An 18891-nucleotide genomic window follows, 5' to 3' on the forward strand; every position below is an offset into this window, starting at 1 on the left:
CTAAAACTGAAATAAGAATTCATAAAAACTAACAAATAAAACTACTAAAAATGACAAAAACACACAACAAAATTACTAAAACTTGAACTAAAATTAAAATGGAAAATAAAAAATGATTCAAAATATTAATTAAAATTTGTATAGTATCTCAATTATACTAAACTAGTAACTATAGTATTTCAATGACACTGATCTCAGCCCAGTCTGTCTACGTTTCTTAAGACTACTGTAACTCCTGTGTATTTTACCTTGTCGGTAAACCTATGAAGGTTTCTGTCAAATGATCAGGGCAATTTGGTTTCACTTCTAATATGTGTTTGTGGGTGAGGTGAATAGGAAGGGTTCAATTTAACCGCACTTTGTGGCTACTCTTACTGTGATATTAACTGCTTCCTGAAGTTATTAATAGTAACTGTGTAACTAAGCAGTGAAGGTAAGTTGAGTGTTCATCTGAGAGAAGAGCTTTCCAACTTCACTAAAGTCTCTTCAGATCTTATGCAAAATTAGAACGAAAGTAGATCAAAAACCGTGCTTTTATGTCTTGTTTGTGATGAAGGCACATTTGTAAAAAAGGTCAATGGAAAGGTTTTCTGGAAATGGTGACATTCATTTCCTGTGACGTTGACTCTTGTGCATATCTCAAAAACAAATAATAAATATATTAATGTAACTCACTTATAAAATGTTCCTATGTAAAAAAAAAGAATAAAAATACTAAAACATTTACAGTACGTTCCTAGCTACTACTGAAACTAAGGTTCCCATGCATGCACTGCGCTCAGTTTTGTTCTTATTCCGACTGAGAGAAAGTATTAAAGTAACTAAATGAATTACAGTTCAAATTTAATTAAATTCCCAGTCATTACATATATTTCATTTTTATATTAATTTGTTTTATGTTTTATTTACAGTCAGGGCCGGATTTACGCATATGCATTCTAGGCATGTGCCTATGCTTGCTCGTCCAGGGGGGGCCCAAACACAATGAAGAGATATATAATATTTTTTGTTATACTATGGGATATCTACAACAGTAAAAAAAACAAAAACCCCAAAAGACATTGAGCAAATAAATATAACAAACAATAGGGTAAAAATGACAAACTATTTCCATGTCTTCAACCTTTTTATGTACGGAAATCACGCTTGCTTTCTCCCGTTCTCTCTCACAGACGCACACACAGTACAGACACGCACTCGCGCGTTTTTCAGTAGCGAGGTTCTTGAAGCAGTTCAACTTAAAGATTCGCTATTAGTAGACGCTGAACACTGCTGAGAGATGCACCGACGCCTATTCAGGCCTATTCACACGCACTTAATCTCTCTCTCCCTCTCTCTCTTTCGCTCTCTCTCTCGCTCTAACAACTGCGTTAGACTGCATTAATAACTGCCTGCATATCAATGGCTCAAGCCTCTGTTATTAGCTCTAAAATGATGTTTTGGAATTTGCAAAGGAAGGTTTGGGATGAGGTGCGTAAAAAATTAGCTAGTTCAACACACTTCAGGACAGAAACATGTCTGGTCTTTCTTACTTAAACAAATTAAGAACTACATTCGATTTTTATTGACTGAATGCAAGTGCTTATTGCGATAGAAAACACTGTAACGGTTTCCACTGATTAAGAAATATTTTTGTTTGCTTGGGTGGTAATATTAGGCCTATTATATTAATAGGGAAGGGGGGCCCAAAAATTTGTTTTGCCTATGTCACGAAAAGTGGTAAATCCGGCCCTGTTTACAGTGTTTATGGCAGAAAATAACTTAAGCCAGAACTGATTTGACATTAAAATTCTAAATGCAGCAATTATTCTTAAATCTTGGAAATGTCTAACATGTACGTCACAAATTCTGTTATCTGTTTTTTAAACTAAAACAAAATCGGTATTATCTTCCTGTTTTTGCACATATAAAGAACATTGCTGAAAATAAATAACTCTAATAAATAACTCTGGGTTTATTTTATTTAAAATAATGAAATGAATAAGATGTTGATAGATCATATTATATTTATAATTTAAGTAAAAATTAGAGGCATCTGATTTTCAGCCATATGTCGCGTTTTGTCGCCATCTCGTGGTCAAAATTTGTATTGACAGTATGTCTACCTCTATAAATCCCCCAAAATATATTAAAATACATGAATACCTGCTGAATCTTGTAGGTTAACCAGCTAAAAGTTACTAGTAGCATATTCTGAAGACTCACAATGTGATTTTCTTATATGTGACAAGCAAAAAATATAAACATGACAGTGGTAAGTATTTTGATTGACATTTAGTACATGTGCTGAGAGGCCAAAACTTTCTCATTTCAGCATAAGATTCATCAAGATTCTATTATTAAAAGCAAGTCTATGAATGATGACGCGTGCATAAAAATCTGTGGTCATGCTGCAATTAATCAGATTCTACTGTTGCTGTCTTGTACCACCAATATATTTTATTTTTAATCCATAAAACAGAAGTGGTTGTGACAGTAAGTCATTCTGTGTGTTTGCTGAGTTCACTTCTGTTTATCACCGATTTATAATCAGCAAAAAAGAGAGGGAGAGGAGAAGGTAGATCCTCATCACCATGGTAACTGAAAGACCTCAGCTCTCTCTTATTTTGCAGTCCTCAAGAGAAGAAAACAGAAAGGAAAGCCCTAAAATGTTTACCATAATTCCTGTTTATGCTCATATCAACGCCAAGTTACTCAGCCAGAGCATTTTGAAAACTCCTACTTGATTTAAACTACATATACCCTCTTAAGGATGTGCAAGCATTGAATTAGCTCATTACATTGATGTCAGCATTTGTAATCAGGAAGCAATACTTTTGGTATGTGCAAATTGCATGTCTGCACGCCTGCTTTTGCAGCCAGGAAATGCAATCAGCTGATTGGACAGTGAAAACTGTAATCATTAATATCATGCCAAGGCATTGCGACAAAATATAGATATTGAAAGAACAAGCCCCAGTAGTGTAGGGACAGTTTTCAATGGACTCTTTTGAGGGTTTCTGGTGTTGTTTGTTTGGCAGAGTTAATGCACATTGCTGAAGTGTGTTATGGCAAGCCATTTGAACATTTATTCCCTAAATTAACTAGAATGAATATATTGTTATGTTATTAGCACTTATAAATTTAATTATTTTTTAAAATATTTATTTTTGGCATTTTTGCCTTTATTATGATAGGAAAGATCAGAGCTGACAGGAAGCAAAGTGGGAGAGAGACAGGGGGGCAGGATCGGGAAAGTTCCTCAAGTTGGGATTCAAACACGTGACGCCTGTAGCGCAACAGCACTGTATGTCGGCGTGCTGCCCACAAGGCTATCAGTGCCAACAAATTTAAAAATGGCCTAGGACCTAAATACAATGCAGATATGCTCACTGAATATAACCCCAACAGACCACTCAGATCATTAGGATCGAGTCAGTTAGAAATACCAAGGGCTCACACAAAACAAGGGGAAACTGCTTTTAGTTATTATGCTGCCCGCAGTTGGAATCAGCTTCCAGAAGAGATCAGATGTGCTAAAACATTTAAACACATTTAAAGTCCCCGTGAAATCAAAATTAATCCTGGAAAGTTTTCAAAATGTCTGTAATGTTTCCGAAATTAAGAATATATAAGCATTCAAAGCTTGCAGTTCATCACTTTCGCCAAAATGGATCAATTTTCTGACCAATCAAATGCTCTCTAAGCCGAAGCGCCCGCCCCCTACACTATAAATAGACGCTGAAGCTGCAGCTGAAATCAGTCACTTGTTCACAGAGTTAGTATTTTCTGTACGGTGAATGGCACGTAATGCAATATATAGGGGACAGGGAACGATTCAGACAGTGTAAATATGCTTTACATTGGAGCGAAAGAAGTCTGGTTTCGCGCTGTTTCACATGAACTGCCGCACCGCACACACAGTCTGCTCCAGTCCAGAGACATGATAGGAGCAGATCATATGCACGAATCGGCGCAGACCACAAAATGTATCAGACCCATTTGAATTCTACACCGAATGGTATATTATAATGGATGAGATGTGTGGATATCATACCCTGTCAAACGCGGCTTTAGTTTACAGAGCTCAACAACAGCGCTGCTGCGCTAGTCAGCTGTGATATAAACAAACGCTATTGGCTATTTTAAAAAGAGGCGTCGCCCCCTCACTGGGACTATCCCGCCCCCTCACTCAAGATGAGTGTGAAAATAGATTTTATTTATGAAATATAATGGTTTATTTAAAAAATACAGTTGCCAAATGCATAGGCGTTCTAGCATTAATATGATGCTACTATAGCTACAATTTAGGACAGTTCTTTTCACAAAGTCACATTTTAATTGTTACATCTGACACAAACTTTCCGCGCAAGCGGTTCAACTAAGAATGCAGCACTACTGAGTAAGCTAAAGGTATGATGAAATAATTCTTTAATGTTTAATAGAGGGCTAGATGGTCGTAGTTAGTTGATTATTTCGCTGTATTGTTATTGTTTGTTGCTGTTCAAGTTGTTCTAACTTAAAATGATGCATCTGTTAAATGGGTCGCAATGAATGTGTTATGTCAGGGAATCGGTCGCAATAAGCTTGTGTTTCATTGTAAAGCAGACACAATTAAGTATTTCTGGTGGTTGTGGTGGTATCACTTTTCATTCCACTGCGGTACTTTTCCATTGTATTTCAAACTAAATGCGCTACGGACGTCTTTGAATTTGTGCTTGAATGCTGCGCTCGTCTCAGGTCTTTATAGAAGCTTGTCGCGCATAATACATCATTCTAAAACACGGCACTCAAGTTCAAAGAAATTCAGCTTCTGAAATCATGTCTCTAGACCTTGTGGTTTAAAAAAAAACACTCGCAACCAAAACACTATCTGTGTGAACCCAGTATTCTAATAGTAGCGGGCAGGTTTGTTTACGGTCCGACAAATACGTGAATGGGCCACATATGTTTTTTTGTGTGTTTTTTTTTTACTTTGTGTTATGTCATCACCCCCTTTCCTTACCTCAGCCGCCCCCTCATCAGTGCTGCGCTGGCGCCGGCTCTGTACCAGTAACAATGTAATAGTGACTAGTATAGCAAAGGAATAAGACTAACTGAAAAGATAAATATAAAACAACAGTAAAATTGTAATATATAGATACAAGCTTTAATGAATAGGCTACGTGTTAAAACGGCTTGCCACACAAACAGCTCATTGGTCAAAAGCTGCCCTGATGCGATGAAAACTAATTATATGCTTATCAAAGTAAAATATCTCACATATATTGAAATGACAGTTTCCAGTGGTCTCTCGGTTTTTTTGGTGTGTTTTTTTTTTTCCACCTTTGCGTTGAAGCACACCTCCCCTGAGCAATCACATGGGAGATGTGACCGCACCATTCAATCTCAATCATTCATCTCTCACTCGCTCTGCCTACCAGAGTCACCTTCACTTAGAAACATGACATCAGTTTAACTAAAAGTGTTCCTTGAGAATTTGTCTATTTTAAGGAAGTGTCTGCACTAGTACAGCAGAAAACCTCACGCTGTCGTTTGGCAGATGTTAAACGACGATGTGTAAACAGTGGGCACTTTGTGCCGTCTCGCGTGAGATCTGAAACAAGCTGCTTATTTTCACCTGATCGTGCTTCACGAGCTCCTTGGAGATGAAGAGGAGAGACAAGCTGAAAATCCCCTCCCTCACTTTGGAGTAAGCTCAAATATATTTTTTTCGTTATTCAAATGTTGGTGATGAATTATTTACTCGCGACGGGGGAAACCCCTCGGAACTGGTAAGTTGTGAGAGACGAGCCGACAGCGACAGCAGCGAATTTGTACAAAAGAATCCCATCGTTTATTAATTTTTCTTCCATTCCTGTGTGTTTTATGGTTGGTACTGATGTAAACTAAAGAGCGAACTATAAGTAACGAAGTGTCGCATTCATACAGTGTTTGCTGTACGGAAGAAAATGTTGTAGCCTAATACGGGACACACTGGGGTTTTAAACGATAAATGTGTAACAGTAAATATTCAAATACCTCATTATGGATTAAATTGATCATTTTGTGATGAGACAGAACATTTCCTTTTGTTTCATCCGCATTACTCAAACATACAGTCAGGTTCTTAAACCTCAAAACCCAAAATGAATCATTTCGTTGAATGTCATGTATGAATAACAACAGCCTATGTATACTGTACAGCTCATGGCTTTCTCTGTTTCAGCTACGTGTTTGTACACTGTAGAAAATGATTGAAATTTTAATGGAAAAAGAATGCTACAGTAAAACAATCTTTACAAAACAAACATTTTAATATATTTAAGAGCACATTACATGTAATTTTACAGTAAAATGTGTTTTTTTTACACAAAGTATGAATTACCTTATATTAGAAAATTATATTTAAAGGGGTCATATGATGCTATTTTAAAGATCATTATTTTGTGTATTTGGTATAACAGAATATGTTGACATGCACTGTAAAAAAAATCCGTAAAATTTACGGTAGAAAACCGGCAGCTGTGGTTGCCGGAATTTTACCGTAAAAAATACGGTAGCAACGTTTTAGGTTTTACGGTTTTAACTTAAATTTACAGTTAAATACCGTAATTTCATTAACTGATAAAATTTTATTATATACCAACCTATTGAAGTACTAAAATCTGTTTTGTACCTTTGTAATACACTGATAACCACCAAATGCAGATGGTGATGAGAAAGTCACATGATGAACAAAAGCCCATCACAACCAGCTTTTAAATAATAACATATATAGAAGGTGCACAGTGTCATTCACACAAACACCAAACACCATCATGGTGCACAGCCAGCCTTGTACTCTTCTAGGTTAAAAAAACTGTCGTCCATAAAATGCGTTGCACAAATTCGAACATCTGGGTTGTGCTGTTCTGTTGTAAATAAATCTTAACCAATGATTCCTCATTGCATCTACTTCCGGAAGGCCAAATAAAGTACTTTTGCTTTCGCACTGAAACACACGTCTCCCTGATATGGCTGCATCAACACTACTGTAGTGTTGGGTCGTTCTTGAACGATTCGTTCATTTTGAACGAATCTTTAATGTGACTCGGGAAGAACGAGTCGTCTCGGGGAGTGATTCGTTCAGTCGCGCATCCGCAACATCCTCCAAAGAGAAAGTAAAACTTGAAATCGCATCATATGACCCCTTTAACAAAGTGCATGTACTTTTACAGTAAAATATTGTTAAAATAAATTTGTAAGTAAAAATATAAGCCACCATGTAATTTACAATGGGAAAAACAGTAAAGGTTGTGATGCATTATGCTTTACATTTAATTCTGTTTTTTTTCTTATGCGTTACTTATTTTTGATGTTACGTCTTATGTTGTTTAATGTTTATTGCATTTATTTTAGTTTCACATGTGTTACCCTAATAGTGTTTGTGTACTGTCTATACAAATATTGGCGGTTTATGGATAGGCCCACATGTTTTTCTGTATTTTTCAGAAAACAACAGTTTTTCAGTAAATGTAACAGGACTATACTTTGTTTGCCATTCCCTACTAGTCAGAATTGTCTTCACTACAATCTCTTACTGCGAAATGGCCTTTTATTGGAATAGTTGCGCATCATGTTGCATCACATTACAGTTTAATACTTTAGGGGTTTGCAGATGTGCTTTCTATTGAGTGAACGCTCTAATCACACTTTCAGGATCCTACTATGAGTCAAGCTTTTAAGTGAGAACACGAGTCTGAGTGTTCTGACACTCTCCTTATCGCATCCCTATCGTTCTCTCAATGTTTTCCTGCCTTTCTGACACTTGCTTCTGCCTTCCTTCAACATGATCACTGCGGCTTTCCAACCCTGTCCTCCCACTCTGAGCACGGAGTGAATATAGCCGACCCCACAGCCCACTACATTTTCAGTCCCAGTGTGTAGGAGCCTTGCTTCAGCAAAAGCATCTCCAAATATGATTGAGGATTAACTGCTGATTTATAGGGATTTTAAGCTTTGGGTTCCAATAGCACTGCATCGTATCTATAGGAACATACAAAGCGCTTTATCAAACACTGCATATTCTGAAAGCAAATGCACAGAGAATGGTTGAAAGCGGCATAACATCAGATTGTAAAGCACAGGGGGGTAGTATTCACAGTTGGGTCGTCTCCAGTTTTCTCTCTTCACCATGACAACATCTTCACACTTTTAGAGCGCTTGTTGCTATCGGTTGCAGTGAGAATATACAAACTACCAGACGGTGGCAGCCCTATTTGTACAGTCATGCATATTTAACGTTGCAGTTAGCTTTTAGGTCACCACGATACAAATTTGTTAAGCAAACCAAAGTTAATCAAAGTTTGGCTCATGCACTTCGGGGGATATTTTAGTGCAAAGTATAGAACGGTCAGTACTAAAACAGCACATTACCCTCATCAAGGTCACAATAATCAATACCTGTCTTAACTGGCTTCCGCTAACAACATGCCTCACGTCTATTTTGATTTGCTCCATTAATTCTGCTTTCAGTTTGACATGTAAATACCTGTCGGGTTAGCCTGAATATGTTTTAGGCTACTCGGCTGATGACAACATTGAATGGCACGAAGGAACATGAGAAATTGTGCTTCCTGCAGCTAATGGCCTTATCTTGATGCCTCTAATGCATTTTGTGGAACTGAAAGTTATGGTGGCAATGAACAGTAAATGACTTTGACGGTCACACATTAAAGTAATTTACTGAGATTTTATGCTGGAAAACACCTGCTTCCTGCAGGACCAGACTGAAAAGTGTTGACAAGGATGGCGGAAATTTGAGATTATATGGTTTTATGTTGATAGAACTCTTGTAATAATCCAGTGCGTATGCTGTCAGATCTCTGATTGTATAAATCATGTTGCACGCATTAGCTGTTCGTCATACATGGCGCATTCCATCTCATCTCCTGTGACATTTTCCATCAGGATAACTGCTAATAGTGGAAATTATGTCATTTAAAGATGCTGTAAGTGAAGTTAGCCACCTTCGCCAGACTAAAACAGAATGTCTCCATCTATTCATCGACAAACCTTGTGAGTCCAAGTGCTGATTGGCTAAAAAAAAGTGCAGCTATGCTCAGATTTTTGACTGTTTACAAAGGAGTGATAGTAAAGACTTTTATACAGTAAAGATTTATATATGATATAAATCAAATAAATGCTGTTCTTTTGAACTTTTTGTTCATCAAAAAATCCTGGAAACAATGGTCACATATTCCACAAAATATTAAGCTGTTTTCACTATTGATGTAAATAAGAAGTGTTTATTGAGCAGCAAATATTAGAATGATTTCTAAAGGATCATGTGATGCTGAAGACTGGAGTAATGATGCTGAAAATATAGCTTTGCATCACAGGAGTAAATTACATTTGTATACAAGTATAATATATTTTAAAAAACAGTTATTTTAAATTGTAATGATATTTGACAATATTACTATTTTTACTGTATTTTTAATCGAATAAATACAGCCTTGGTGAGACTTCTTTCAAATACATTTAAACTTCTTCCTGACCCCAAACTTTTGAACACTAGAGTATATCCATCAGACACCCCCAACTTTTAATGCATAATATTAAAAGAATGGCTTACAGCAGCTTTAAGATGGCCTTTTTAGAGTCCCTCATTCATTCATTTGTGTCATGTTTCATGTGTTGCTTGCAGCACCATAATGCCACTTAATGAATCCTTAAAGCACTTTAATTTGCAGTGCTGCTGAGAGCATGAAGAAACACCATCAAAAATACAGTCCACATGCACTTAGTCAGAGCGCTAATGCATGTAAACGTGTCTTGCTTTTCAGTTTGTCACCCAGCCAGAGCCCCATCATCCTGAGTCCATGCAGTTCAGGCAGCCCCTGCAGTCCTTTACAATCCCTTCATCCCTGGAGGTAAGACAGGCGATTCACACGGCAAAACATTACATAAACCTGCTCCGGTCCTGCAGAGAGACAGAACTCCAGTTAGTCAGCATGACAAATACATCTCATTGATTGTTTTCTCATTTAATGGGACCTACACTCATATGTGTATGTAAAGCTCATGTCATGTATGATTCATATGGATAAAAGTACCTGAGCACATGGGATGTGCTTGACTGATTTTGGTGCTGTTTATCTCCTTTTTTAAAATCCCCTGCAGACGGATTATGCAATATGAGAGTATTAATTTTATAATTCGATTGCACGTTTCAAACAAATATATTTTAGTATTTTATATAATATATATGAAACAAGCCTGAAGCCCATACTGTCTCCCACATGTGTGTACTTGATTTTTCATCAAATAAAACTCAATGGACCGTTTTTGTAATTTTACTCACAAGAAGAAATGTACACATTTTTAATCATTAATTATACATTATATTTGATGGTCTGTTTTGACTAACTCTCACATGAAAATGTAATGCCACTTGAAAAAAAAAACACTTGTTAGGTCACTAAACATGCAAAAAAATAATTTAGAGGATGCATAGTTGATATTTCTATGACAAATACCAACAAAAAATGTAAAAAGTAATAATAATTTACTAAAAGTTTTTTTATGTATCATATACAGCAGGGGTGTCCAAACTCGGTCCTTGAGGGCCGGTGTCCTGAAGAGTTTAGCTCCAACCCCAATTAAACACACCTGAACCAGCTAATCAAGCTCTTACTAGGCATACTAGAAACTTAAAGGCAGGTGTGTTGAGGCAAGTTGGAGCTAAACTCTGCAGGTCACCGGCCCTCCAGGACCGAGTTTGGGCAGCCCTGATATACAGTATATTACATGAGCTCTCACATGAAGATTTGACGTCACCGAGAATGCTTATAGGTCATTCCATCTTTGAGATTCACTAAATACCTTCCATAATATTCACTTAACATGCATATATTTAGAAGATGCAGAGTTGATATTTCTATGACAAATTCCAACAAATAAATTAAAAAAAACTTTTAAAAATATAATTTTTAAAAGAAAAATATATATTTTTAAATGTGTATATATATATATATATATATATATATATATATATATATATACACACACACACATTAGTAACGTAATCCATTACATTACACATTTTAGGTAATATAATCAGACTACTTTTTGATTACTTCTAGATTACCTTTAACCTAACTCGTTCATTTTTAAATAGGATAATATTACCTTATTGATATTAAAATGCAAGGAAAATATTCCATTCATTGTTATTAAGAACATAAAGTGAATTATCATTACATTATATCAAGGTTTCCCAAACACTTCGTGAAGGAACTGCAGGGTGTTTGTGAGTTTAATGAAAAGCTAATAATTAATCATAAAAATTTAAATAATTCATTAAAAATGAATGATATCAATCAAAATAACACTTACTAAAAAATTTAATATTTGTTTATTTGCATGTCATGTAGGCATTTTAGAAAGGAAATTTAAAAAGACGAAAAGAATTAGGGAGGATCAATAAATATAATTTATTGCTATTGTGTGAATATTATATGTAATCAAGTAGGCTAATCAATAAAAAGTAACTGTAGTCTGATTACGAGTCTGATTAAAGTGTAAATTAATCTAATTACAAGTACTACATTTTTGGAATCTGATTACGTAATCCAGATTACATGTAATCAGTTACAACCCAGCTCTGTATTTCTATATATTAATTTTGACTAGCCCTCACGTGAAGATTTGACGTCACTGGGGAAACGCTTACGTTTGGTCATACCATCTTTGAGATTCACTATGTCTTCCATCTAATTCGCTTAAAATACAAAAATATATATTTTGAAGATGCAGAGTTACTATTTCTTCGACAAAAACGAAGGGACATCTTTTAGTCAGACCCAGAGCTAACACTCGGCTTAGACTCCGAGTCAGACAGACCCAGACGGTGGTTGGCAACGACTAAGATGTGAATGGAGCAGAGATGGGAGGTAGTGACGTAGATTCCGGAAGTGAGCAGGAGATGGAGGAAGGAATGTTTGGCGGGGGCGGCTTTAGTCCACTAAAGCTGGACTGTAGTGGAAAAGCAAAAAAGCAAAAAAAAAGGATTAGATCGGGATTCAGGATCAGATAGTGATAGAGAGAGTCGACAGGTCAGGAGGAAAAAAGAAGAGTATAAGGTAATGATTAAATTCTTAACGGATTCACTAAATATGCTCAATCCAATCAGAATAACCAAGGCGCTGAAGGAAGCTACTGGTAAAATTGAAAATGCAAAAATGTTGTGTGATGGTAGACTGCTGATTTTTTGTAAGGACAGCAAACAACAAAAATCCGCATTGGGACTGAAATCTGTTATGGGAATAAAAATTACCAGCAATGTCGTGGAAGAAAAAAAAGTGGATTAGTGGAGTAATAACAGGTATTCCTACGGACATAAGTGAAGAAACTATCAAAAAGAATCTGACAGGAGCAGAAGTGATAAATGTGAAGCGACTGAAGATGATATAGAGCAAAGAGAGCATAGATAGCCAATCTATTATGATTCATTTTGGAGAGAATCGATTGCCCAGTAGGGTATTTCTTGGATTTATAAGTAATGCAATTCGCCTTACATTCCCCTTCCGACAAGATGTTTTAAATGTCAGAGGTTTATGTGTGCAAGAATATGTGTGCCTCAAATAATACGTGTGCAAGAGTCATGGCTCAAACCCCATTTAAAGTTTGGATTGTACGGGTATTCGGTAATAAGAAGAGATAGAGAAGTTGGAAATGGTGGTGGGGTGATAACTTTCATTAAACTAGGTATAGGATTTAGAGTTGTAGATATAAGTACAGAATATGAAGCAGTGGTGGTGGAGGTGTGGGATGGGAATCAGAGAATAAGAGTTATTAATTTTTACAATCCATGTGAAAAGTTAAGCACAGATATTTTAGGAAAGATAGGGGGTGAGGGAGATTTTAATGCACACATTATGCACTCTCAGAAAAAAAGGTACAGCAGCTGTCACTGGGGTGGTACCTTTTCAAAAGGTACTTATTTGAACCTAAAGGGTCCATTTTGGTACCTTAAAGGTACATATTGGTACTTAAAGTGTACATATTAGAACCTAATAGTTATAAAAGTGTACCTTTTGAAAAGGTACTGCCCCAGTGACAGCTATTGTACCTTTATTTCTGAGAGTGTGGGGGAATACAAGCAATGATAGTAACGGATATATTATGAAGGAAATACTCGACAACAATAATTTGGTTTGTATAAAATGATGGAAATTATACAAGAATGGATGCTATTAAAGGGCATTACTCTGCAATTGATTTGACAATTATGTCTCAAAATTTGGCTAAGCATAATGTATGGAAAGTTTTAGATCAAACATCTATGGGTAGTGATCATTTTCCTATTTTGAGTAAAGTAGGAGTAGAGGTAACATCGGTTAATATTGACATAATTCCAAGATGGAAATTCAAATCAGCAGATTGGGACAAATCTAAAGAGATTTGTGAGAATAGATTTAAAGGGGTCATATGATGCTATTTTAAAGATCATTATTTTGTGTATTTGGTGTAACATAATATGTTGACATGCTTTAATGTTCAAAAAACACATTATTTTTCAAATACTGTACATTATTGTAGGTCCTCTATCCCCGCCTCTCTCAAACACGTCGTTTTCAACAAAGCCCCCTCCTTTGACAAGCGCAGTCCGCTCTGATTGGCCAGCTGACCCAGTGCATTCTGATTGGCCGAACACCACAAGCACTCGTCGGAAATGTAACGCTCTTACCATAATCGCGAGCTTCATCTTTCAAAATAAATGTAAAGACAGTAAATAATGTCATTAGTTTTACCATCAGTTCAAGCCCGAAAGGACAACAGAGTCGCGTGACAGACACAGTGAGGAAGCTGGTTTGTGTTTGCAGTACACAAGCCACGGTTAAGACAGCTGAAATCTGTCTTTCGCACTGACATGGCTGCATCAACACTACTGCTGTTCCTGAAACCACGCCTTCTTTCTTTGCGTGCACATTTGGGCGGCATTATGCTAATATTTCCACATAGTGAGGTAGACATGTGGGGGCGTGTTAGAACGAGCCGTTTTAGGGGGGCGTGGCAGAGTCTTAACTTTGATAAAGAATATCTCTTTGGTTTTGAGACTTTAGTCTTTGCAACTTCAGGGATCTTATCTATGCACAATCAGCTTGTAACACTCCAAAGAGAAAGGAAAACTTGAAATCGCATCATATGACCCCTTTAAAAAAAATGTCTTTGTCAAAGAATTACAAGCCTCGAACCAAACTAACCAGGTACGAGGTGAATCACAACATTACAGACTTTGGGGTGAAGCAAATATGTACTTGAAATTGAAACAGAGACAAAGGTACAAGACCAAATGTTTGTGTACTCATCAATAAGGGAAAGAACTACAATCCCATGAAACACTGCAAAATATATACGAAGAGTTCATTTGCAAAAACAGATAACTCCGTTTTTAACAATTTTCAAAAATCATGTTTTTGTGTGTGGGAGACTTTAGTCTTTGCAACTTTACAGATCTTCTTTATGCACAAATAGCTTGTAACACTCCAAAGAGAAAGGAAAACTTGAAATCGCTTCATATGACCCCTTTAAGGAATTAGTTGGGTCAATAGAACATGAGTTAAACTGTAAAATTAGTGAAATTTGGAGTAAAACTGCAGAAGAAGTAATAGGAAAAAGTACAGGAAGAAAGAAAAAGAAAGTGGTACCATGGTGGTCTGAGGACTACAGTATGGCGATCAGAATAAGAAATTATGATTATTAAGGAAAGTAAGGAAGACTCGTTTGATGATGATTATATTTAGTACAAAAGAGCTCAGGCTAATGTTAGGAAAGTGGTTAGAACAGCAAAAAGAAAACATTGGAGAGAATTTTGTGATAAAATAGGAGGGAAAATAGAAATAACAGAAGTGTGGGGAATGATTAGGTAGATGGGTGGGATCCAGAGGTGTAATAATATTCCAGGAATAGTTAGCGAAGGGAGATTATTGCTGACGGTGAAAAAGCAGAAGTCTTAGCAAAATCATTTGTGAAAGTGCATAGTAATGGAAATATTTCTAATGAAATGAGGAATTGCAGAGAGCAAAATTTGAGGAAATATCCAAAATTGTTAGATAGAAAAGATAATGTTGAAGGTACAATTAATATACAATTTTCAATAAAGGAATTTAAACAAGCATTAATGAATGTAAGACATACATCACCTGTGATGGGAAGGATGAAATTAGTTATGAATGGATTAAACATCTCTCAGATACTTCTTTAAATATTATATTAAGTCTATTTAACAAGATATGGAAAGAAGGAAATTTACCAACTGCATGGAAACATGCAATTATCATTCCAATAGCAAAACCCGGAAAAGATCATTCAAGTCCTTTGAATTATAGACATATAGCCCTAACTTCAAACTTATGTAAGTTAATGGAAAGGATGGTAATGAATCGATTGACTTGTGTGCTGAAAAGTAAAGGATTGCTAAATATATATCAAAGTGGTTTTAGGAAAGGTCGAAGAACTATAGACTCAATGATTCATCTTGAAAATGATATTAGGAAAGCACTAGTAAATAAAGAAGTAGTAGTTGGGGTATTTTTTGATGTTGAGAAGGCCTATGATATGATGTGGAGGGAAGGTTTACTAATTAAATTGGATAAAATCGGAATAAATGGTAGATTATATAACTGGATTATGAGTTTTTTAATGGATAGGACAATACAAGTTAGGGTGGGAAAATCATATTCAAAAATGTATTCAACGGAAAATGGAACAAGGAACTGTATCTAGCCCAATACTTTTTAATATAATGATGAGTAATGCGTTTCCATAAATAAGTAACCTGAAATAAGTAGAGCAATTTATGCAGATGATGGAGCGTTATGGAAGAGAGGAAGAAATGTAAATCATGTAGAAAGAAAAGTCCAGGAGGCTATAGATGAATTAGGAAAATGGGCAAACTGTTGGGGATTTAGATTTTCATTTTCTAAAACTCAAGTAATATGTTTTTCTAGAAAGAGACAAAATCCGAAGGTTACTTTAAAAATATATAACCAGAAGTTAGAGCAGGTTTCTGGGGTTCGATATTTGGGACTATGGATGGACTCATTTGGAATTCATATTCAAAAAATAATTGACAAGGGTATTATTATATTAAGATGTCTGGCTGGAACAGATTGGGGAGCTAGTCGACAACCTCTTTGGAGATTATACTGTGCTCTGATAAGATCAACAATAGACTATGGTAGTTTTGTATATTGCTCTGCATCAATGGAAAAAAGAGGAAAAATTTGACATTATACAATCTCAGGCATTAAGAATTTGTTGTGGTGGATTCAGGACATCCCTAGTGACATCTTTACAAGTAGAAATAGGAGAAATGCCATTAGAATTTAGAAGAATGCGATTAAGAATGGTGTATTGGATTTCAATTAAAGGTCATGGCGAAATGCATCCAGTTAAAAAAGTCCTGGAAAAATGTTGGGAGTATGAATATTCAAAGCTATGGAAAGTGGAAAATGGTGGAAAGCTATGACTGGAAAGCAGATAAAGAGGCACAGAGAATGGGAATAAATGAAATTGATGCAAGTCCAACGGTAGTATTAGCTACTGTCCCTACATGGTTATATACGTTACCAGTAGTTGACCTTCAGCTGAAAAACATAATTCTGGAAAAACAAAAATATATGTCAAAGGAGTTGGCAGTGAGACAATATATGGACATGGAGTATAATCATCGTTTACAAATATATACAGATGGCTCAAAAGACCCAGCGTCAAATCGAAAACCTTCAGCTGTTGTCGTTCCAGAGTTAAATTATACAACAAGTAAAAGGATCACAGATAATTTATCAGTTTATACGGCAGAGATGATTGCAATTATGTTAGCAGTTCAGTGGGTGGAGAACTTGAATCATAAAAATGTGGTAATATGCTCAAACTCATATTCGGTGTTAACAAGTATAATGTATGGCAAATCTACATCAAGAGAAGATATACTAATAGAAATCCTTCACTCAACATTTAGATCACAAAATCAAGGAATTTTTTTAAATTTTGTATGGGTTGGAAGGAAACGAAAAAGCATTTTAGCTAAGAAGACCTTTAAAAATACAGAAATAGGACTTAGTATTCCTTTAAGCAAATTTGAAGTTAAAGGAATAGTAAAAAGAGCAATTAAAGGTTCATGGCAAGAGGTGGGATAAGGAGGGAAAGGGAAGACACTTGTACAGAATTCAAAGAGAAGTAGGTCATAAGAGAGTGGTTTGTGGAAATAGGAGGGAAGACGTGGTTATTTCACGTCTCCGTATAGGTCATATACGGCTCTCAACCATTCCTTAAAAATGATTGGGAAACATAAGTAAGGTTTATGTAACTGTAAAAAAAACAGAGACAGTAGAGCATGTTCTGTTAGAATGCACCAGATATAAAAATGAAAGGTTCAAACTAGAAAATCAAATCAAGTCAATAGGTGTAAGTAGTTTGTCAATTCAGAATTTATTAAGAAATTCATCACAAATTTTCAAGATATTATTAGAATTTGTAAAGGTCACAAATTTTATTAAATTGAATTTTTTTTCCTTTTCTGTTCTTTCTTATGTATTACCTATCCACCTTATTTTTCAATGCGGAAGTAAGCCGTTTTCTGTCAGTGTGCGAGACTTCCAGTTCATTAGCTGCTGTAGGGAAATAACGAGAAGAATAACAACAAGCGGTAAACGGTAAAACGGTTTGCATTACAAACCAGTGTGTTCATAATTAAGATAATACATTAAAATAATATGGTAAGACACACCAGTTTGAAATATCAAGCCTTTTTGTACAGCTAATAATAGCTGGAAGCGGATGAGACCAGAAGCAAGACACATTAAATTTACAAATGGCCTCTCCAGCTTTTACGGGAAAAATAAGGTGGATATTACACTCCTCATTGATGCTCCACACTCCATCTCAGAAGGTGGCGGAAATGCACTATAAGTTAGTTTGCCAACCGCCACTGACGAAAGAAGAAGGCTTACCCTGCGTCTCAATGTTCATACTATCCATCCTAGTATGTGAGATTAGAATAAGTGTGTCCCAAAGCATAGTATGTCGAAAAGAGTAGGGGAGAGCGGGGCACAAAGTAACACTTTTTGACTTTCTCAAATTGTGTAGATCCACATGGCGTTCAGAGTATAATTTTTTTATCTTACATCGCTAATGTCATAGAATAGCACATTGTAACGCAGTGTTACAACGTGCCCCATCTGCGCAACTGGAATTTAAAACTGGTTACTGTCTTCTGATAGTTAGCGAAGCATTAAAAAATTATTTAAACAGATAAATAACAGATTGGAGATTGAAATAATAGCAGATTTGTCTAATTTTAAATGAGTAATAAAATCTGAGATGAAAAATTTACTTAAGCCAGAAATGTAATTTTACTATGGTAAAATAAATGTTCAGCCATATCTTCAAAAGACTTTTGAATTTTGGCGCACTTTTTTTCTCTATATAATATTGATATGGTAACTAGTAAATGCTGTAAATTTGGTTATGCTAGCATGTGTGGAAATATTTAAACCACGTGTGTTACAACTTACCCCGCGTTACTTTGTGCCCCGCGCTCCCCTATACCAAAAGTCCCCGGATGGTCTAGGCTACTATTTCAGGTCGATTTTTCGAAGTGTGGATCCGTGCACACTCTAATACAGGGGTGTCCAAACTCGGTCCTGGAGGGCCGGTGTCCTGCAGAGTTTAGCTCCAACTTGCATCAACACACCTGCCTGGAAGTTTCTAGTATGACTAGTAAGAGCTTGATTAGCTGGTTCAGGTGTGTCTAATTGTGGTTGGAGCTAAACTCTGCAGGACACCGGCCCTCCAGGACAGAGTTTGGGCACCCCTGGTGTAAAGCAATGTGTTTATGCGGTTTAAGGTAAAAAAAAACACATTATTTTCCACATAATGTAC

General features: G+C 36.1%; 1 protein-coding gene and 1 long non-coding RNA gene across 7 annotated transcripts in view; one reads left to right on the plus strand and one right to left on the minus strand.

The window, feature by feature from the left end:
• The first annotated feature begins 5413 nt into the window (after positions 1-5413).
• The window catches only part of LOC107753827 (microtubule-associated serine/threonine-protein kinase 3-like), a 52023-nt gene continuing 38545 nt past the window's right edge, over positions 5414-18891 (plus strand). For 5 of the 6 annotated variants that reach the window (XM_016570081.1, XM_016570080.1, XM_016570082.1 and 2 more), the window contains exon 1: positions 9503-9875. In XM_016570081.1, coding sequence (XP_016425567.1) covers positions 9709-9875 — 167 coding nt within the window. In that variant the 5' untranslated portion in view covers positions 9503-9708. Of the gene's footprint in view, positions 5672-9502; positions 9876-18891 lie in introns of those variants that run through there. The other variant, XM_016570087.1, reaches the window with a different exon arrangement.
• Positions 10091-18555, minus strand: LOC107753828 (uncharacterized). The gene is made up of 3 exons (XR_001641511.1): positions 18525-18555; positions 16579-16610; positions 10091-10119 (listed from the first exon to the last, which is right to left on the minus strand). It is a non-coding gene; the product is annotated as an uncharacterized LOC107753828 (long non-coding RNA).

The sequence above is a fragment of the Sinocyclocheilus rhinocerous genome, unplaced genomic scaffold (assembly GCF_001515625.1).
Source record: "Sinocyclocheilus rhinocerous isolate Xijiao unplaced genomic scaffold, SAMN03320098_v1.1 scaffold711, whole genome shotgun sequence".
In the NCBI taxonomy this organism is placed as follows: domain Eukaryota; kingdom Metazoa; phylum Chordata; class Actinopteri; order Cypriniformes; family Cyprinidae; genus Sinocyclocheilus; species Sinocyclocheilus rhinocerous.